General features: G+C 42.5%; 1 protein-coding gene across 1 annotated transcript in view; it reads left to right on the forward strand.

Moving 5' to 3' along the window:
• The first annotated feature begins 16613 nt into the window (after positions 1 to 16613).
• The window catches only part of LOC310864363 (neprilysin-like), a 55081-nt gene continuing 48730 nt past the window's right edge, over positions 16614 to 22964 (forward strand). The window contains exon 1 of the mRNA XM_083773021.1: positions 16614 to 17005. Coding sequence (XP_083629147.1) covers positions 16963 to 17005 — 43 coding nt within the window. The 5' untranslated portion in view covers positions 16614 to 16962. The remainder of the gene's footprint in view (positions 17006 to 22964) is intronic.

The following is a 22964-nucleotide window of genomic DNA, read 5'->3' on the forward strand; positions in this document are numbered from 1 at the left end:
GAGGCAGGCATGGTGGATCTTTACACAAACGGGCCGTCGTCTTAAATCATGTGCACTGTGCATGGATAGTTACTGTAATAATAACATCACTGCATGCCTGGCTGACATCTCACAGTGGATGTCTTCCAACCACCTCAAGCTGAACCCAGACAACACTGAGCTTCTCTTCTTCCCAGCTAAGTCCTGCCCTTAGAGTATAAGGTCCTGCCCTATGCGGGAGCTAACTATTTCTGTGGACAACACCCTGGTAACACGTCTGTCCCGGTCTGTCCCAACAGCCAGGAACCTTGGTGTTGTCCTGGACAGTCAGCTCTCGTTCAAAACACACATCACAGCTGTCACTCGATCCTGTAGGTTCACACTCTATAACATACATATAGACCGTTCCTCAAACATGAGTCAGCCCAGCTCCTAATCCAGAGTAGACAACAGTCTTGTCAAAACTTGACTATTGTAACTCCCTCCTTAACAACTGTTCCGGGACAACACTCCACACGTCCCAAACTCTTCTCCCTTCTGGCTCCAAAACTATGGAATTCACTTCCCATTACAATCACAACTGCAGCCTCACTCCCAATCTTCCACCGTAGTCTGAAAACCCACCTTTTCAGACTCCATCATGGCCCATAGCACTTACCCTAGCCCTGTCACGGTTCAAGTCAGGAGAGCTTGTAGGACCCAAATGCAGGAGGAGGCAGAGGCAGAGCAGGTCATTTCAAAAAGTTTAATAACTCAAAAGAACTATAGAATACAAACAAAAACACTGGAAGCACAAAGGTGTCAAGACAAGACACACGCAACATACCACAATGAACTAGCAAGGAAACACTGGGATCAGGGGGGGTATAAATACACAAGGGCACAGGTGAATAACACTGGGATAGGCTGGGGAACTAACAGGTCAAGGTGGAAACACTAGGCTAATCACAGTACACGTTGACAAGGCAGGCAAACAGTAACAAGGCAGACAGGAAACACTAGGAACAATTCTACAAAATAAAAGCACACAAGGGTAAAGCAAAACTCAAACAGGATCTAGGAAACCAAGAACACAATACTTCATATAAGTATAGTATAAATCAGAGGAACACAACAGAAAAGTAAAACACCAACTATAACTGGAAAACATGAAAACCAACACAAGCCCTTTAGATAGCACTTTTTGTAGACTTAGATAGCATTTTATACAGACTTATAGCATGTGATGTAGACAGCACTAGAACTGCGTTGTATGTAGTCATAGCACTTTATAGTATATATACTGTATGTATAGTATAGTATAGTATAGTATAGTATATACTGTACCGTACATATAAACTATACATGTATAGTTTCATTATATAGACATTCCACTGTTACGTTATGCATGTTTCATGAAAACTACTTTTTATGTATGGGATGTATTGCCATGCTTTTTTGTTATTGCTTAATGTAAATCGCTCTGGATTAAGAGTGTCTGCTAAAGCCTACATTTTCATTGTAAATTGTAACCAGCATGCCTGGGTGACGGCAGACTGCTGGGTGAGCGCTGGCGCTTTGGCATGGGGGGTCAGATCAACATATGGAATGAATTCTGTACTGGCCATATGTGTATGTGCCTTGAGTGTACAGGGTTTTATGAGGTCAGATCAACATATAGAATGTCAGAACTGGAAGGACGGATGGGGAAGGATCAACATATGGAATGTCAGAACAGGTAAACTCCATATATGAAGGTTTGAGGTCAGATGTATAGTTGCTGGCCGGCTCCTATATGTTAGGTGATGAACGAACGGGAAATTATATGGCCATATATTGACATTCCCATATGGGAAGGGCCCCTGGCAATGTCGTCTATACATTGCAACTACATATATGCCCATATATGAGATCCCTGATGATGTCACGTGATGCCACGTCATGTCACGAGGCATGACCATATATGGAGGCATGGGTGACGAACGGAAGGACGAACTGACAGGAAATGCACGTTTTCATAGTAAATGCGACCTGCAGTCGCAATAACCAGTAAGATGCCCTGAGGGTGAGAAGAAATGTAGTTGGAACAACAGATGTTCATGAGGCGGAGGAACACACCTTGATCCTGCCCTTCACGCCACTCTCCACCCTCCACGCCAATCTACCTGACACTATTTATACCCGCCCAATACCACCCAGAATCCTCCATGCTTCACCCGCCTCGCTGCGTCGCAAACAAGCCCCCCCCCGAACCTACAACCCAAAATTCATTCATTCATTCATTCATGTCAATAAAATCCGTAAACCTTCCCAATGGTGTTTCTTCCGACTAGTGAAACAACAGAGCTTCTTAATACGGCACAGTTGAGAAACAGGAGTTTTTTTTGGGGGCACGGTGGCACAGTTGGTAGTGCTGTCGCCTCACAGCTAGAAGGTCCTGGGTTCGATTCCCGCTCGAGGCACTGTGGGTGCTGGCGGCGTGTTTCCTCCTCCGCGTCATCAGTGCCCATACCCGAAGGCGGGGTTGGCGAAAGGGCCTTTCTGTGTGGAGTTTGCATGTTCTCCCCGTGTCCCCTAGGGTAGATACCCTCACAAAAACATGCAGTAATCCTGGTCTCTAAACTGCCTCCCCCTGGCCAGCCGGGACGCCTGATGGAGGGGAAAGGAACTGGTTGGAATAACGTGTTCCTTCCACGCGCTACGTCCAACCAGGGAAACTCCCCTCTGTCAGGTGTAAAGGAGCAACTTGGACACTCAAGCATGAAGGAAGCATGAGTTAAGTCCGTTGCTCTCCCTAGGTTGGCGGAGGGTGTGTAGAGCCCAGGATCACATCACAGTGAAAAATGGGTTACAAAATCGTGGGACAAAAAATATAAATTAAAAAAAAAAGAGAAACAGGAGTTAAACTATTAATCTGGTGTCTGTGAGGTCAGATAGATAGGTCTGTATATGGAGCGTGTCCTGAGTGTACAGGGATTGATTAGGTCAGATCAACATAATGGAATGTCAGAAAATGATAGCTCCATATAGAGATCTAAAGGTGGCAGCAGGGTTTTGAGTGTACAGGGTAGGGCCGGGCCTTAATTTTTCGGGCCTGTTGATAAGGTATCAGTCAAATGGGAGACATCGAAGAGGACCTACAGTCGCAATAATAATAATAATAATAATGGTAACAATAATAATAATATTAATAATAATAATAATAATAATAATAATAATAATAATAATAATAATAATAATAATAATAATAATAATAATAATAATAATAATACACATAACAACAACCTCAAAATAACAGAATCATTTACCAATCATTTATCATTTAGCTCCAAATGTTAAGGCTTCGTGCACACGAAGACGAACATGCTCTGTACTGGAAGTCACGTGGTTTGACCAAACAGTTGTGTGTGATCGGGGGAGGGGGGGCAATCAAACACAAGTGTTTGGTCACACTTCCATTGGAAAAACATTGGGGCTGCCATGAAACACAGGCAGCACAGTTGGTCTTTATGTGTGTATGAAGCCTTGAGATTGGCAGCTTCAATTGAATGCAAGCAAATGCTCAGTGAGTTTGTTTGTTGCTGTTGTTTTTACATAATCGATCTCAATATCTACACTAGTCTACAACTCCATGGTAAAGTATGCCCTTGCTTCAGCTCGTCCTATATATTGTGTTACTGATATGCTAATTGATGTGAGGAGAATATAAGCAGAGTTTAGAACAAACTTCATCAGGCTTTCTCCCTAATGATTGCCTATTAGGCGAAAATTCAAAGGACATGCTCACTTGGCAAATGTTGTCAAGTAGGCCTAACTAATTGCATTGGACATAAATGCAGTGATAGTAATCACTCCTCTGAGACTTTACTTTAAATGACTTACAGTAAATACCACATAATTGCCTGCAGAAGATGTTCAGGTTAGTCCACCAGGGGGAACTATTGCATTGTATAGATGTTCCCCCTTGCCTGACCCAATAGGCCAGAGTCACGTGTTGTGTTGCCCCCGCAGATAATAACACTCAAGAAGGTAGCAGGTGTCTGTCCCAACTAAAACTAAAAAGGGTAGTGTAGCCCAATCTAGTAGAATAATCTGTAGGCCTATATTTGGCATTTCCAAACAAGTAAATAAGGTGGACCAACTGACCTAAAAATATATTTTTTAATCATGATGATTCTTTTTGGGCGGTCGTGGCCTGAAAAGGATGACTGCATGGATCAAGGTTATAATAGTTTTGGTTTTTTCATTATAGTTTAGTTTTAGTTAGTTTTGACTTGTTTTTTTCTAATTCAGTTAGTTTTTTTCGTACTTTGGTTTATTTGTCAGGTATAGGATTAAAAAAGATTTGTATTGTGTAATAAAACCTAAAAAATATACCATTTAAAAATATAAACTCTAAAAGTTCAGAAACGTAACTTTGGTCCTTTATTTCTCCACTTTGATGATACCATTTGGTATTGTGTTTTATATAATTTTAATCGTTGATCGTTGTCACCTGTACAACGAGGTATAGTCTGTATAGATTGTAAGAATCGGGCATTTGTGGAATGAGCAACACAGCTAAACGTGTGGGTAGCGCCCCCAAACAATGTGCCAAAATTGCAAATGGTTGGTATACCAACCCTTGCTTTGAGTTGCTTAGTGGATTGGATGATTGCACTCTCACAGTAATAAGGAAAAAACTACATTTGGTTCTGTTGGTCGCACGTACAGCACATACACTAGCACGCCCAAGCTGATCCCACAAGTGTTCAATTGGGTTGAGGTCTGGACTCACAGCATTTCCATCCTCTCCACTCCTACATTTTGGAGGTACTCTGTGATCCTGGCTCTACGGGGCGAGCGTTGTCATCCTGGAGGATGGTGTTACTTCCAAGATTCTGAAGATATGGCTTCAGAATCTCACTGCATTGAGATTGCCTTTAATGATGACAAGTTCTGTCTTGCCCGTGAGAGAGATACTGTTCCATACCAAACCAAGCTGTTGTGGCAAGGGTGAATAAATACCAACCACTTGCCATTTTGGCAGATGTTTTGACAAATGTGTGTTACCCACAATACATTTAGCTGTGTTGCTCATTCCACAAATGCCTGATCCTTATATAATAGGCCTATACCCTTCCGACGTGCTCCGCATATATTACAATCATCCTTTTCCACTTCCTTGTGTCTCTCTCCGATATTGGACTGTCTCTTTCTTCCAACTTTTGCCATTTTGAGTGGTGCAACCACTCCTATAGACAGCTATGTGTGCGGCTGTGTCCCTGGTCTCTGATCCTGGCTGTGTCCGAGCACGAAAATAGCGTTTGTTCAGTACAGTACAGTACAGTACAGTACAGTACAGTACAGTACAGTACAGTACAGTACAGTACAGTACAGTACAGTACAGTACAGTACAGTACAGTACCACTCACTTAAGACGGGTCTGATTTTCCAAGTAACATGCAGTCAGTTTCAGGCAGTGCAGAATGTAAACAAGCAACGTAAAGTGTGGCTACATGCTGCCGTACGGTGCTGAAAACAGCCGTAAAACTTGTTGGAGAAATGAGGAAATGAATCGAATGAATTTAAAAGGTTTATATTATAAATTTCCGAAATGCATATAAATATTGATAAAAATTTTAACTAAGGGTATTTTTTCTATAATTTCAGTTAGTTTTAGTTAGTTTTGTGAACACACAATACAGTTTCAGTTTAGTTATCGTTTTTAATTTATTTTTAGTTTTTATTTAGTTTCAGTTAACTAAAATGTTTTTTTTAATTCTAGTTTTCGTTTTTTAGTTAGTTTTAGTTAACTATTATAACCTTGGACTGGATGAGAACCAATGACTTCTTAGACAATGGTGGCTGACATGAAACAAGGGGGGACGTTTCCCTCAGAAAACAAGGATTGGTTGAGTCCTTCCCTCTGTCTGATTGACTTTGAATTTAATTTAGAGGTAATTATCTTTGTTTATTCAGATGCTTGAAGGCAATTGCTTTAACCTTTAATACAATTATATAAAGTGACGGTGTGAAGGACTAAAAGTGTTTAACTATCACAAAATTATGATCATATGATCCTTGATGACTATTTCTATGTATTTCATGTACTACTGGATTAAGAGCATCTGCTAAATCAAATGCCTAAATTATAAATCTCTCAGGATTTTGCTGTGTGCATTATTACTACCAATGTGAGGAGACCCAAGATGTTCGGTTGGACCTGTTTAAGCGTATGGAATTCAGTTTCACTTCAAACAATAGTCTCTTCACTGCTAAGCTGAAGGTGCTGCATGTAGCAGAGCTGTGGGAGAGAGAAGATTGAGGTTTGAGCACACGCTATCTTCTAATCTAATGAATTTCTCTTGAAGTGTTCCACACATATTCAACCTCATACCAATAAATCACGTTGATCAGCATAATGAATTCTTGCAACATGCTCACTCGGTTCCATGGAATCACTCTTCAAAATGAAAAATAAAGAAAGAAAAGAAAAGTATAAAGTGGTACTCAAAGACACTTTACATGTGTGTGGGGGCCAGGGGAGAGAACATAGAAAAGGACAACTTTATTAGGAAAAGACATCATAGCCCTACCCCACATCCCAATGGACCACAATGAGTGTGTTTCCAGTAACAGAGAACGGGATGACCTTTTACGCAGAGCCTGGTAGTCGATGGTCAGTGTCACTGAGGGAGCGCTTGTTTTTCAGGCGACCGGATTAAGGTTGTTGAGGGGTTTGTTAAAACGACCGGATTACGATTGGTGAGGGGTCCATTAAAACGACCGGATTAAGGTTGGTGAGGGGTCCGTTAAAACGACCGCATTAAGTTTGGTGAGGGGTCCGTTAAAACGACCGGATAGGCCCAGGCCGTAGCGTAACGGTCTGGGCACCGGACTGGTGATCCAGTCGCGGTGTGCCGCGGGTTCGACTCCCGAACCCGACACGGCCTTTACCGCATGTCATCCCCCCATCTCTCTCCCGTTTCCTGTCAGCCTACTATCTGTCCCTTAAAAAATCAATAAAAGGCGTAAGCCGCAAAAAAAAAATCTTAAAAAAAAACAAAAAAAAAACGACCGGATAAAGGTTGGTATGGGATGCACTGTGTGTGTGTGCGCGCGCGTGCGTGTGTGTGTGCACGCGTGTATGCATGTCTGTGCGTGTTCGAGCGCCCTACAGTTTTTGGGTTTCAAGATGCCTCTTCAATTGTCTCTTGAAACTTGATTTGTTTTTTTCTTTTGTGATCCTAGCTGGCAGTTTGTTCCACTCAGCCATGGCTCTATAGTACTGTGTGCCGCATAGACCCTGTTCTGGCTTTAGGGACTTGATAGCACCCTCTTGTGGCATGTCTAGTCTCATATTGATGTAATTTAGAACTGTATGTAAGTTGATTGTATAAACAGGTAGGATGTTTTGTTTCATTAATATGTCTCAAGAAAACAAGGAGTGATATCGTCAGCCTCTCTTGGACTGTCGTCCAGGAGAGCTTGACATGCATTTTTATAACATTACATCTCATTGTACATCTCAGGGCAAGTCGAGCTGCTCTGTTCTGAACCCACTGCAGTTTTCCCAGATCTCCCTTGTTTGCTCCTGACCAGATCATTGAGCAATAGTCCAGATGTGAGAGGACTAGAGTTTAAATAACTTGTTTGGTCAGTTGAGGTGTCAACTGACCAAACTACTAGACCTAGACCTAGAACCTAGACCTAGAACTACTTTACCACAAGTATCTGGAATATCTGCACTAAATTTATTTAATTTCTCTGGAGTGATATAAACCCTCATCAGCCAATTATATTGCAACAGTTTTAACCGAGTGTTACCCGTCTGGGATTGAGCAAATATCGTTTATCTTAATCTCATAATAAATTTTCTTCTTTTTCTTATTTAGTTTGGTCACACTGTTCCTTCATTTACAGTATGACTGTTTATCTGTGCATGTGTACAGGTATAATGTGTGTGTGTGTGTGTGTGTGTGTGTGTGTGTGTGTGTGTGTGTGTGTGTGTGTGTGTGTGTGTGTGTGTGTGTGTGTGTGTTTGTGTGCGTGTGCATGCGTGCGTGCATGCGTGCATTTTTCTCTTTAATGAGCAGATTGGATATATTCATTAATCTCCATTAACAACTTCTCCCTGTGCGATATATATCACATACCTTTTTCAGTCATTACTGATGCAATTACCACATAGATATCCACTAGAACAGGGCTGCTCTCTGTCACATGCAGATATAAGGCAACCTAATTGGCTTCAGTCAATTAGGTTGACAACTTGACAAGAAAATGCTGGAGTTTTAAAAACATTTCAGTTGGAATTGCTGTCGAGTGGAAAGGTAATGAAAATGCATTGTGACAGTACTGACACATTGAAACATTGTTTGTTCAGTAAACATTAGACATCACTGAATGAAAAGACTGAGCTTCAACACTAGAAAGTTAGAATGAACTAAAATACATGCAAATGGAGTGAGACAATAACCCTGTATGAGCACTGGCTGAAAGGCTTTTTTGACTGACAAGTTGCCTGGAGATTGCTGGTCATTCATATACGGCAGACAGGCTTTTTGAAAACCCTCTCAATCGAGCACACACTATTACAAGCAGAAGCTCTATTCGAAACATATCATTTGGCATGCAGGGAAACGGAATTCATCACAGTGCAATGTGTTTGCACAGGTTCACTTTCACTTCTAGTTCACTTTGTTTATTCGATTTGTATTACAGTGTCGTAAACATGACAGCTTTATGCTTTTTTGTTGAGTTGTGAGACATTGATTTTGTGTTCTAATCTACAACCACATTTTGTCTTTTGCCACAGCACACACTAGATCCAGGTTTTACACAGGCCACATGAATCGGAAGAGACGTCACAGGCAGAACACAAATCATACACTCACTAAAGACATGCATTGGTCACTGAGGAAGTGACCGGATCAGTGCCTTTTGCGATGATGATAGTGTTTTACCCAATCTGTGTTTATGTTTGGATGTTCTGTTTTCTGGCAGATCAATGATTATTATGTGAATGGGATTGCGGGGGCATGCCACATTAGCATAGATCCTGGCGTACACAAAAGATTGATGTACTCTAAATCTCCCGTAGGGATATTTTTGAAGGGTGAAAAATACTTTAAAGAATTCAAGTACACCAGATCACATGGTGAAGGGGCCAAAAACAGACACTGTATGACATTGGTGGGAATTGGGCTGTGGATGTTAGTACCTCAGCAGGAGCCACAAGGCTATAGTAGCTTCAGACAGCCCCTCCCTGGGAGTATGAAGGCACATAAACCATCCCACTCCATCTGTTGCATTTCGAAGACATTTGTCACAAAGGAGTTTGTCAGTTTGTCTAGCCCAAATCCAATACCATGCCAGTATAAGACAGGCAATTTGATATTACTCTGTAGAGGCATGAAACCCTCTGAGGATTGAGCCAAGACACGCCACCCCATCTGAATAATGGTTGCTTTCAAAGTCAACATCCTATTACCAGTATGTGAATTAGGATAACACTAGTTGTCCGAGTCATTAAGCAGAAACATCCATATGCCAAGAGCTTGCTGTGACATGTACTTATATGGCAGTCTTGGCAGAAAGGTCATCCAAATTGAACAGCAGAAATGTGTGTTTAAAATCAATCACTATATCCTTAATCAATCACTCCTGGAAATGTAACTTGTGAAGGTAAATGTCAGCTCACACAATCCACATACTCTCAAGCAAGTAGCAACATACAGTCCTGCGTGTGCATGCACAGACGCACACGCACGCACGCACACACACACACACACACAAATCCATCACATGCATGCACACGTGTACACACATGATGAGTGTTGGGACTGGGACAGGAGTTTTTTTTTTGTCAAATATGTTTTTATTGAACAGATTATAAATTATTACAAACATTATGATGGGACAGGAGTTTTATCTGTTGGAGAGTCTGGCATTAGATGCCAGATTGTGAAGTACTCACTTTGCAGAAAGCATGCTAAGTGTGTCAATACAGATGAAAGCTACTGTATCAGAGAGCAAGCATTCATCTGGGTTCGGCCCAGACCCATACAGAGCATCTCCTCAAAACACACACACATACACACTCACAGGTACTTGACCCTCTCAAATACATACTCATGGGCACTTGTGCAAAATTGTAAGATCATGCACATTATTTGCCTGCAGACCATATGTCAGAATGTATTCCATATCCGGCTTAGATGACACCATCAGATAAATAATAAACCTTAAAAATTAAGAAAATATAACCTTCTCATAGTATATTATTAGAATGCAATATTTAGCTATGATGTTGGAAAGAGTTACCAACAAGAAATATGTCGAGACATTTCACCAATAAACAAATTATCAGTAATATGATATGATAATATCATATAGTACTTTATTGTCAGTTCACACTGAAACTTGTCTTGAAATGTGTCTTGCGACCCAGCAACCATGTATGCAAAACACATATCGTATACAGTGTTAGTTTGACTCTAGCCTCGGAGACCACAGGCGTTTTGTTTTCAATTTAAACTCAGTTTAACTCAAATGAATTAACCCATATAGCTCTGTTTCTATATTCTCAGTGTTAAACGAACACTGGGGGTTTCACTTTGTACATACATCCATTAGGTGGGTGTAATTACACCTGAATGCACGTATAAAACAAAAAGAATAGGCCTACTGCAGGGTCTGGCGCACCATGCCAACAAAGAGTCCTTATTGGCCAGGACTTTGCTGTGGTACATAAATTAGTTTGTGGTGTACCTGCCAGGCCAGCAGCACATGGGGCTCAGCCAAGGGCACAGCAACATGCGCTGCCTCAGATGATCCGATCAACTCCAGCTGTCATACAGCACAGTTTTGCACGGGTGTGCCTGTGAGTGTGAGTGTGCAAAAGACGAGTGAATGTATATATTGTGTGTGTGTGTGTGTGTGTGTGTGTGTGTGTGTGTGTGTGTGTGTGTGTGTGTGTGTGTGTGTGTGTGTGTGTGTGCGTGCGTGCGTGCGTGCGTGCGTGCGTGCGTGCGTGCGTGCGTGCGTGCGTGCGTGCGTGCGTGCGTGCGTGCGTGCGTGTCTGTGTGTGTGTGTGTGTGTGTGTGTGTGTGTCTGTGTGTGTGTGTGTGTGTGTGTGTGTGTGTGTGTGTGTGTGTGTGTGTGTGTGTGTCTGTGTGTGTGTGTGTGTGTGTGTGTGTGTGTGTGTGTGTGTGTGCGTGCGTGCGTGCGTGCGTGCGTGGGTGCGTGTGTGTGTGTGTGTGTGCCTGCGCACACTCATGCATGTGTATCTCAATGTGTGTGTGAGTATATCCACAGCAGACAGACAGACAGTAAACAGCTGGCCAGATGGCCGTTTCATTTGTGCAGTACACCTGTGTATTTAACATGTAGCCTATTAGCATCTACTGTAAGAAGGATGGAGAGAGAGAGGGAGGGGGGAGGGGGAGGGGGTGGGGTGGCAGATGCCACTTGAGAAGATATGGCTTTGCCACGGAGACATGATGAAGGATGTATTATTGTGTTTATACCACTGTTTTGTTGTCAATATGTATCAAAGAAATGGTGACACACAAGCTTATTTTGAAAGTGTATTCACTAAGAAAAATAGTTCCTTTATAAATTGTCCTTTCTAGTGGGGCAAACTGTTCAAATTAATAATTTATTATAATACTTATCGTGTTTGACAGCTAGTGGCCGTTGCTAGACAAGGTAACTAAGGCGTAGTGACTGACACTTTTGTAGTGATGCAATTTGTGTGCTTTTTTCTGGAAATACTGGCACTCATTAGAATGCCTCTCAGTCAATTGATTGATTCATTTGGAATGCAAAGTGCAGTATGAACATGGTGAATATTGCAACACTCTAACCTAAATCATTGAAACAGATGTATCATCATTCTGAGGATGTTGTAAAAAAGAAGGGACATGACATAAATGTGCATGGTTATTACAGTATCATTGCTGTATCTGCCAGACATACTGACAGACAAACAGGCAGACTTGCAATATTTTCCTATTGTTCTGATGCAATATAAATAACATCTGGGGAAAGAAAATAGAACAGAACACTTGGAACATGTGCATCAAGTCCGGGAAAATATGGGAGGCTGGACATTTTTTGCCATCTTCCTCTTTACATCACTGTTATAAGCTTCTGTCTTCCTAGTGCCTCATGGGGCAAACTATGTCTGAAAACCCTCTGCCTGACAGCTGAGGAGGCTGCTCTGCTATTGTGTTTGTTGTATTATGTGCTGGTGCTGTGTGTGTGTGTGTGTGTGTGTGTGTGTGTGTGTGTGTGTGTGTGTGTGTGTGTGTGTGTGTGTGTGTGTGTGTGTGTGTGTGTGTGTGCGCGTATGCGTGTGTGTGTGTGATCGAGAAAGGCCGTCATAGGCAGACCTGTATCCCGAGAGAAGACAGACTATGCATGCACCCACTGCACACACATAATGAAATGGAAACCGAGCTACACTTCCTAAACATCTGTCCACTATACCAAGACATCAGAGACACATACTACAGATTACAATCACCCACAGAGATTTTGACTAATGACAAAAAACTCCCATATCTGCGAAGTACAAAAATGTGAAAACACAGCAGCAAGATTTGTGAGCTGCTGTGAAGGATATCAAATGGAACACAAGCACCCTAAAGACTAATCATCGTGTGTATTCCTAATTTCCTGCACATCTGCATCGAGTGATCTTGGTACATAGAAATTGATTTATTGAAGACTCTGACTTTGTATTGCTGTATTGTTGTACTGTGTCTTCTGCTTTGGCAATGTAAACGTATGTTTTCTCATGCCAATAAAGCCCTTTGAATTTGTGTGTGTGTGTGTGTGTGTGACGTGTGTGTGTGTGTGTGTGTGTGTGTGTGTGTGTGTGTGTGTGTGTGTGTGTGTGCGTGTGTGTGTGCGTGCGTGCGTGCGTGCGTGTGTTTGGATAAGACCCCTGACCCAAAGAGTCAAAGAGAACTCATTATTTGAGTGACCTTCTTCTGAAGACGCTATAAGATCTGTTGTACTCATATTTAAACTGCAGCAGTGTGTGGTAGTCACAGTTTCACTACTGGAACAGATTGTTCACATTGTTGGAAGTCAGCTGGTGTGCACTGCATGCGTCATGTTAATACGCCACCAGTGCTTTGTAAGTTTAGAGTTCTGAGAAAGGCCTAGCATTTTCAGTTGAATGTGTTGAGCAATATGTCACTCAAGACAAAATTGCAATTAAGTTTATAAATCATCAAGTGCTGACAAAGTTGCTAACCCGTAAGCAATATAATTCATGGAACGCATCATGATATTATCATATCGGCATTTGGCAAGTCTGTATGGGATCATTCCATGGTTTTGATCAGAGTAGTACTGAAGCAGAGCAAATGTTCACAATCAAATGTTTAACACTTAATACAATATTCCCAAGGGTACTGTGCAATTAAAATCCAATACAATCCAGGAGGACACAACATGCTGGGGGTGAGGGTGGGGGTGAGGGTGGAATGACAACAAAAATGATGAGAAGTAGAGTCAGAGATGTTGCCTACAGGCAAATTAATATAATAATTACTAATTATGGATTTGGAAATGAAAACATCAAAACATACAGTACAACACACACACACACACACACACACACACACACACACACACACACACACACACACACACACACACACACACACACACACACACACACACACACACACACACACAATATATATATATATATATATATATATATACACATATATATATATATATATATATATATATATATATGTGTAGACAATTGCTCTGATGCAGATATACCCTGAGGCAAAAAAACAACAACATCTAATTTATGGCCAGAAACTGTGGAGTCGGCATCTGCAGGATATATAACTCCCACTGTGTAGATCAGCCAAATCAGTGAAACATGGCTGGTAAAGTAAATAGTCAGTGTGCATTTGAACCCTATAACCCTTACGTTAAGAATGTAAATTTTGGGTCAGTTCTTACTCAGATCTAAATTAAAACTGAGAATCTTGCTGTGTGGTGCCAAAACATGCTCTCACCAGGAGTGATTCCACAAGTCTAGAGTGAGGGCAGATTGAGGCTTCTTAATTGAGGCTATACTGAGAAAATAACAAAGGATTATTTTGGGAATAAAAAGATTTAGCACAGTGAAAGCTACATCAGAACATAAAACGAACAAAGAAGACTACTGTAAGCTGCATGGCTACACCCGTGAAGTTCAAAATAAACAAGCTTAATTATGTTTTGCCTTTGTCGTTATAGCTGCTTGCTGTCGTATGTTTACTTTATTGAGATGGTTGGAAAGCAAAAGCAAAAACCATTCATTGTAAGAAGATACTGGTAGGAAGGATTAAGCATACAAATAACATAACTGCACACACTCCATAAATATAATTTAATATTCTGCAGGTACGTGTGATAGGCCAGTTGTTCTCAAAGTGGTGTCCAGGGACCCCCATTGGTCCCTGGGGGGGGGGGGGGGGGGGTCATCTAAATACTTTATGCATCGGCTACTGAATTTGAAAATATAGCCAATCCAAGCTCACACAGTGGATGGCCAAATCTATATTCGCAATTGAGAGAATTCCATGCCCACATTCCTCTTGGCGACACATTTTTGGTCCACACAGAGGAATGTGAGCAGCCCCTCCACCATTACTAAGTCTGTGTATTTATTTCTCTTCGCGGATGCAGCCTAGATTCAGGGAGAGTATTTTTTTGCAGCCTACTGGCCTGTCGATGATCGCTGAGGGGGCGCTTGTTTTACAGGTTAGGGTTAGGTTTCTGGTTTAAGGACTTCAGTGTTTTGTATCATACATTTACAAAGTACAAAACAAAGAATGTTTGCTTTCGCCATCTTTGTTGAAGAAGAGTCTGGGCAATTATGTTTTAGTTCCATATGTGTTTATTTTTGGTTGGCTAAAACTAGACTAAAGCTTATAGTTTAAGTAGCCTAGGTAGGCCTAACGTTCAATGGTGTGTTCAAAGTGTTTTAAATCAGAATTTGCTAATAAAGGTAACCCTAAGCCTATGTTGCAAAAAAGAAAACAGTGATTCACAAATAGTGTTTGTTCATGAGCTGGTCACAGTGGTCACTATGGGCTCTCACTGCATCCAATGCATTCAAATTTCCACCGAACTTCTGGGTGTATTTTGGCTCCCATGGTGCGACGAATCTGCCATCTGGAATTGCATGATAGTGAAAATGACGTTGGTGACCTTACCTCCATTCCATCTACCTTGGGCTGAAACAGGAAGTGGACGGCAGGCTAATCCCAAACGATTGGCTATGCCCAATCAAATGACATGAGCGCCCATGCAGTGCAATGCATGTTGGGTTACAGGTGCATGATGGGGAGCCGAGTTTTTAGTGTAACATCAATCATGTCATGCTTTTTACACACACACACACACACACACACACACACACACACACACACACACACACGCCTGGGAGGAGGGCTTTCAGTAGGCTACTAGGCAGGGGCGCAGATAGCATTTTATAACTGGGGGGGACATATTTGGGGGCTATCTGCGGAGGAGGGGGGATATCCCCCTCACTTTTGTGCATAATTACGGAGATTTTCACGGATTTCACGGCAAAACACTGCCAACACAACACAAACACATGCAGCCACGGTACATAATCCCCCCTGTTCATGAACGTACGAGTACTACCAGTAATACTACCAGTAGGTACAGTTTATTAGTATTTCTATTGGTATTTTTTTATTATTATATATATTGCTTTATGCATGGCGTTAGATGTGAGCATGCCGAAGGCACGCAAACTTCTAGTCTATACATGCAACATTTTGGGGGTCCTTGACATGAAAAGGTTCATGGCAAGGATCCATTGATCACTGGTTCTGAACCAGTGTTCATAGCAATGCAGGCATTCCCTCTTTGAGCTGATATCATCCAAGTAGGCTGTTTCTCTCACATTAAGGATAATAGGTCACAAACCCTTTGACCCTCCAGTATCACTTGTTTGCTGAGTTAATTGGTCTTGGCAAGAGTGACCTTTAAGTGAACTTTGGTGTCCTCAAAAAGGTATGCCTTTGGGGTACATATGTAGTTTTATTTTATTTTTATTTTATTTTATTACTTTTAATTTGTATTTATTATTTTTTTGTGAAAAGAAGACCAACTGGGAAACGTTTCACAAATGGTTCAGTGATTTATCATTTGCCCGATAGCTAAAAATGAAAATGGATGGTGCAGAACCATTTCCCTGTCATATTAAATATATGATCTTGCAGCCTCACACGCATTAAAGTAGCATAGGCTAAAGCATAATTATGGAAGCTTGACTAAAGGCTGATCTCTTAATTAGTTTAAATACAGGTAAAATATTAGGCTACACCCAGGATCCGTTAGTGAGCACATTTTGCTTTTATGTTTTACTGATCATTACATTAGACTACAGGCTATGGCAGATGAGTGATGATGGTACACTGTAGGGCAGGCTACATTTAAATTAGACTAGAGTAGACTTTCTGGAAGCGCATTAAGAACCTTGTGTTAGCCTAAACCTCAAAAGCAGCGGTGACTCACGCCATTCACCTGAACCCCTTCAGCTATTTAGGAGAGCGTTCTGCCAATGGTGTGACAGGGTCACTTTTTCACTTTTAAACGCCGCCTTGTAGAGGAAGCAGCGACTCGCGGAACCCGGGGAACTTCACCAGGCTACTTCACTCACGTCAGAACATGTGGACAGAGTCAACTGACTGATCACATTATAAGAATATCTGCGACGCGAGAGTCTGATGGATAAATAGACGACCATCGACTGATCGACTACATGCTAGACACGACACTGCATGTAGGCAATACAGAAAGCACTGTGTGCTCACTGAACACAGCCAAGGAAGAGCGAGGCGGGATCCGTAGCCTAGAGCGTCAAATCACGGTAAAGCAAGTGAGATAATCACCGTTACCAGATTTTCAGTCCGCGCTGGTTCGCTCTGTGGATGTGATAGATGTGTGACTAGTGGGTGTGTGATGCCCATATATATCATCGACCGAAAATTTCCTGATACCCCTGGTAAGTCGTTTAATGCACCTCTCAAGAAGGCATGCAAGCACGTTGCTGCGATGCGATGCCTTGTGTGTCCGCGCGTGCGTAGGCTAGTTGTGTTTGAGAGTTGGGTGCGTATGTGTGTGTGTGTGTGTGTGTGTGTGTGTGTGTGTGTGTGTGTGTGTGCGCGTGTGCGTGCATGCGTGGCAGCATACATGTGTTTGAGTAAAGTAACTATATCACGAAGCGGGCATGCACCACCAGTTGATCAAGCCATTGCTTGGAGTTTTGAGTGTGCAACAGGAGATGGCACGCAATTAGATGCGTGCGTCTTGTTCAGGGCAGCAGCAGGCTGCGCGGCGGTCTGGCCGATATATGGCCAGCCGCCCAGCCCATGCTGCCCAGTTGACAACTCACCAACATATCCCTATAGGCTATAGCCTACGATATGTAGCCTACTGTCTGTCTGTAGTGTATGGTATAGTGCACTGCACTTTTGAATATGTGTTCTGAGTGTTCACCTGACAATAGAAGGCAATCAAGGCAAGCCATAGAATGTTATTTGAATAATTATTAATGTACCTTCATAGGAATTACACTGGATACTGCACACTGATGCGTTTTTCGGAAAACTGACGGAAAAACGCCGCTACAAACGCAGCAGTTTGCAGGGACCTTTAGACCTTTAATGTTTATTGTGTTATCCTTTTAACAATCATTGTAAAATCGTACCACTAGACTACTATTTGCCAGCTGTTTTCAATCAGTATTCAATCAATACATTTTCTGTGATAAATCACTTTAGGCTAGCCTATATCTTCCACAACAGTCAAAATCTGAGTTTAAAAATGGATAAAATTCTGCCCTTGCTGGTCCATTTGGATTAAACAGTTTGACCATTAAAGGGATAGGCTATTCAATGGGAAATTCTAATTGTTATTTAAACTTAATTAAGAAGTTGAACATAACACACATATATATATATATATATATATATATATATATATATATGCCATCTGCCATCATAACTTACCTTTGGACTTAACTCCATAGGCTCTTGTGGTCGAATAATGTGTTTGTCTCAGTGAATAATGGGCTTAATTTTGTAGTAGTTTGTGAGACCTCATGGGGACTGTCTATCTATGTCTATAGCAGACACAGCAGAGTGGAAGTGTGATTGATAGCCTACAGCAAATGTGGTGATAGAGAGAGATGGGGAGACGCCTTCTGTTACAAGTGAAGTGAGATAATGTTGACAAGTAAATTATTGTCAGAGACCTGCAATTTATAACCTATTATGATTGCATGTGTGGAGGCATTTGCATCCCTTAAACATATACAATGTTAACCCTAATGAGTCATATAGAAACAGAGCAGTAATTAAGTACCGGTATACCATGTGTGTGTCTGTGTGAGTGAAAGTGTGTGTGTGTGTGTGTGTGTGTGTGTGTGTGTGTGTGTGTGCGCGCGTGCGCGCGCGCGCGTGTGCGCGTGCGTATGTGTCACAGTCTGTGTTCCCAACAGGTCTCACTTTGGGAAATATTTATTTTGAGAAGAAGGTAGGATGTCCGCACACCGTCTGTTATGCTCCCAAATAGTTTAAGGGATGAGAATCCCTGACGAAGACCTGAAAGGGTCGAAACATTAATTCTGATCCCTTAATAAACTATTTGGGAGCATAACAGACAGTGTGTGCGGAGTGTGGACATCCTACCTCCTTCTGTACGCATATATTTTTATTCAGCACCCGTTAACACTTTTTCTGAGATGTACATGCTTCCCTAAGATTTATTTTGACCATCAAAGGAGTTGTTTGGGGATTGGGGAAACATGTGTAGGCCTACTTGGGGACAGAATTGGTGTTGGGGACAGTTTCTTTGTAGTGTAGAGTAAGGGTTAAGGTTAGGATAAGTTGAAAGCAACACGCACACTACTCTAACCTGACTCCGCCCCCTGTGTACTCTCTGCTGCCCCATCTGGTGGAGTCAGGTTAACACTACTCTGTGGTGCAGGGAATAGAGCGTCGCAGTCCCGCCCTCGACCAGGGCCCAGGAAATGATTCCCCGTTCATTTTCCTCATAGACATTTCAAAAAGTATTTATTTAAAGACCTTTTAAGCCTCGTACAAAGCCAACTCAAGTTGTGAGAAATCATGACAACAAACAATTTTTCACAACTCGAGTTGGCTTTGTCCGAAAATGAGGGGAATTCACTTCTGGGTCTCATGTCGTCATGAAAGGGGGCGGGACTGCGACGCAACAATTACAAGATTATTTTTGTCTGTACTGATTATTACCTCATGCAATAAATGTGTGGTAATGATGTGATTTGCTGCTGACATATGACATTTGATAATATATAGTGTGTATATAGTACATCTCTCTCTCTATTCAAAGACTTTGAGAGGATTCTCTTATTATTTTAAAACTTAACAGAATTGATTGTTTTGTAGGGGTTAGGGTACATAAAAACTAGATATTTATTTATTTATTTATTTATTTATTTATTTATTTATTTATTTATTTATTTATTTATTTATTTATTTATTTATTTATTTATTTGTGTGTTCTCAGTTATTCACTTTAGCTTCTGCTGCTACTTATCTTGAAAAAGAGATAAATCTTGTCTGCTTCACCCCAATAATTTGAAGGGGCACAGATGAAAGGAAGAAAATGCCAGCACTCATTATACATCCCTTCCACATGATTTTTGTTGTTGTGAGCGTTTTGTGGCTTTCGCCTTCATTTAATATTTTTTATGAAGGGACAGACAAAAGGCCGTCAGGACTGGGAGTCGAACCTGCGGTACACTGCCAGACTGGATTACCAGCCAAGGTGCCTGGACCGCTGAGCCACGGCCCAGGCCAGCTCTATAACTTCTAGGGAATCTCTGTGTGGGTATACTGCCTGACTGTCCTTCAAGAACTGTTCGACCAGTCAACTTCATACTTTGCTATGTATTGTTTAGTTTAGTTTAGTTTATTTAGGATCCCCATTAGCTGTTACACCTGGCAACAGCTATTCTTCCTGGGGTCCTCACAGAATAATATACATACAAAAATAATTGAAATAAAAACAACATTACAGGTACACACCTGAATTTCTAAAGACGTACAGTGCACACCTGTATATGGTCCGAATGTTCTAAATATAAGGATAAGACATGCCACAGCTGTGCATGAGAGGAGGACAGGACAACCCAGAGATGTGAGCGGTGCGTGCGAGCGGAATGTCAGGCAAGCTACATTACATGATGCACAGCTAACATGAGGGTGGAAGAGACCCCAGACATTTGAGCGGAGCGTCAGGCAGGCTACACTGTCTGACGTCTACTCCTCCGGTTGTTTGGCCTTCTGGCTAAACAACCGAACCGTGCAAACCTGCATCCACATCAAATTGTGCAGACTTAGGGAGTTACGTTAAGCTGTAGCCAAATCTCTTCCAGTACTGAGTGTTGTGTGCCTACAGAGTGCAGACCTGCTTTTGGAAGAAACCAGTAGCATAGGGAAAGGGTTATGATGACATTAGAATAATTTGTTTTACCTAGTACAAAAAGGCATGTAGCAAAATAGACCTTTTGGTTACATGTGTGATTTTGCATGTACACTCAGAGTTACATTAACACTGATCTTTTTTTTTTTTTTTTAAGATATTTTTTTGCGGCTTACGCCTTTATTGATTTTTTAAGGCATAGAAAGTAGGCTGACAGGAAACGGGAGAGAGATGGGGGGATGACATGCGGTAAGGGCCGTGTCGGGTCCGGGAGTCGAACCCGCGGCACACCGCGACTGGATCACCAGTCCGGTGCCCAGACCGTTACGCTACGGCCTGGGCCAACACTGATCATTTTACTGTATATTACACACACCTCTCATGCCTCAACATAATGAGAGGGAGTGAATTATGTATAAAGATTTAGGACCATAACATTCCCTCTCTCTAGGGTTCCCTCTGATCTGTTCCATTGGACCATTGCATTCTACATGATGCAAATCAGGATTACAACCGGTCCGGCACACATAATCAGTAATCACTGCCAACCCAACAATAAACCTTCTTCCTGCATGTTCAGTTTACACATGCAGCACATGCTCACACACACACACAAACTACATATTCCCATACAAATAAACCCACTATGCTGTGTGACGAAAATTCAATACTGCATCAGAGCTGTGAAATACATGTTCCATTTTGAGCCGTCGCTCCCTTGAGTGTAGACAGTATAGAACCGTGGTTAAATAGGTGTGAAAGTTATCGTGCTGTTATCAAAGTGGAATGCTAAACTTCTACTGTATGTGGTGGCGTGTGAAACTGGGTGTCAGATAATGCTGTGACCTGCAGTCTTTCTTGCAGTTGTGTGAAATGGCCACTAAATAGTTGTTTAGTTGTTTAATTAGAATGATTGGAGGCACAGTGGAACTGTACCGCTGCGTATGTGTGTAATTGTGTCTTAAGAATTTGTGGTCTCTCGACGTATTATTGCGACCACAGGTCGCATTTACTATGAAAATGTGCATTTCCCGTCAGTTAGTTAGTTAGTCCGGCGGTCGTGACATCACGTGACATCATCAGGGATGGAGATCAATATTGTCGTCAATATTAAGTCCATATATGGGAATGCCCATATATGGAGATCCCTGATGTCATCAATATTGGCCAGCAACTCTCATCATCATGGCAGCCTCGTAAAACGAGGATCTGTTCTCCTCAGCCGTTCACTTCTTCTCCTTCTGGACTAGCTGACCTAGCTGGACTCTCCGTCTGTGTGCCTGCTGGTGTCCAAGGTGTGAGTGGAGGAGCCGGGGGGGGGGGGGGGGCAGTCTGGGCACGGTAGTGTTGGAGGTGGGCGGGGTAGCATGAGACGTTGATGTCTTTGCTGGCGCTTCTTCTCTGCTGCTTGTGCTCGGTCGGTCACAAGTCTCTGAGCACCACTGGCAATTGTGCCACGCCAGGCTGGGCGATCCACTGCCAGGGCCTCCCAGCTGTCCACAGGGATCCTGGTCTCTGGGCGATCCACTGCCAGGGCCTCCCAGCTGTCCACAGGGATCCTGGTCTCTGGGCGATCCACTGCCAGGGCCTCCCAGCTGTCCACAGGGATCCTGGTCTCTGGGCGATCCACTGCCAGGGCCTCCCAGCTGTCCACGGGGATCCTGGTCTCTGGGCGATCCACTGCCAGGGCCTCCCAGCTGTCCACAGGGATCCTGGTCTCTGAGCGGTCCACTGCCAGGGCCTCCCAGCTGTCCACAGGGATCCTGGTCTTTGTGAGTAGCTGTTTAAACTGGTCTTTCAGCCGTCTCTTGGATCCCCCTAGCAGCCTAGAACCATGGGCCAGTTCACCAAACAGAGTCTGCTTGGGGAGGGATGAGTCTTCCTTTCAATATAAGTGACCGAGGAAGCGCAGCTGGTTCTTGGCGATGATCGCTTCCACGCTTGGGAGGCCAGCACGGGTTAGAACATCATTGTTGGTGATGCGTTCTTCCCAGCCAATTCCCATGATTGCCCGCAGCTTTAGCTGGTGAAACCTCTCCAGGGTCCTGATGTTTTTCCGATAGAGGGTCCAGCTCTCTGACGCATAGAGAAGGGTTGGAATCACAACAGCTCTGTAGACACCGATCTTGGTTTGTGCGGACAAGCCATGTTGTGAAAAGACATGAGAATGATTGGAGGCACAGTGGAACTGTACCGCTGCGTATGTGTGTAATTGTGTCTTAAGAATTTGTGGTCTCTCGACTCGTTGTTGTATTATTGCGACCACAGGTCGCATTTACTATGGAAATGTGCATTTCCTGTCAGTTAGTTAGTTAGTTAGTCCGTCAACCCAGGCATGACTATATTCATGCCTGGGGTCGTGACATCACGTGACATCAGGGATGGAGATCAATATTCAATATTAAGTCCATATATATATTAAGTCCATACATCTGACCTCAAACCTCAAACCCTTAGATCTCTTTACAGTATATGGGCTGACCTGTTCTGACATT

Source organism: Protomyctophum parallelum, assembly GCF_964188405.1.
Source record: "Protomyctophum parallelum genome assembly, chromosome: 9".
NCBI lineage: Eukaryota > Metazoa > Chordata > Actinopteri > Myctophiformes > Myctophidae > Protomyctophum > Protomyctophum parallelum.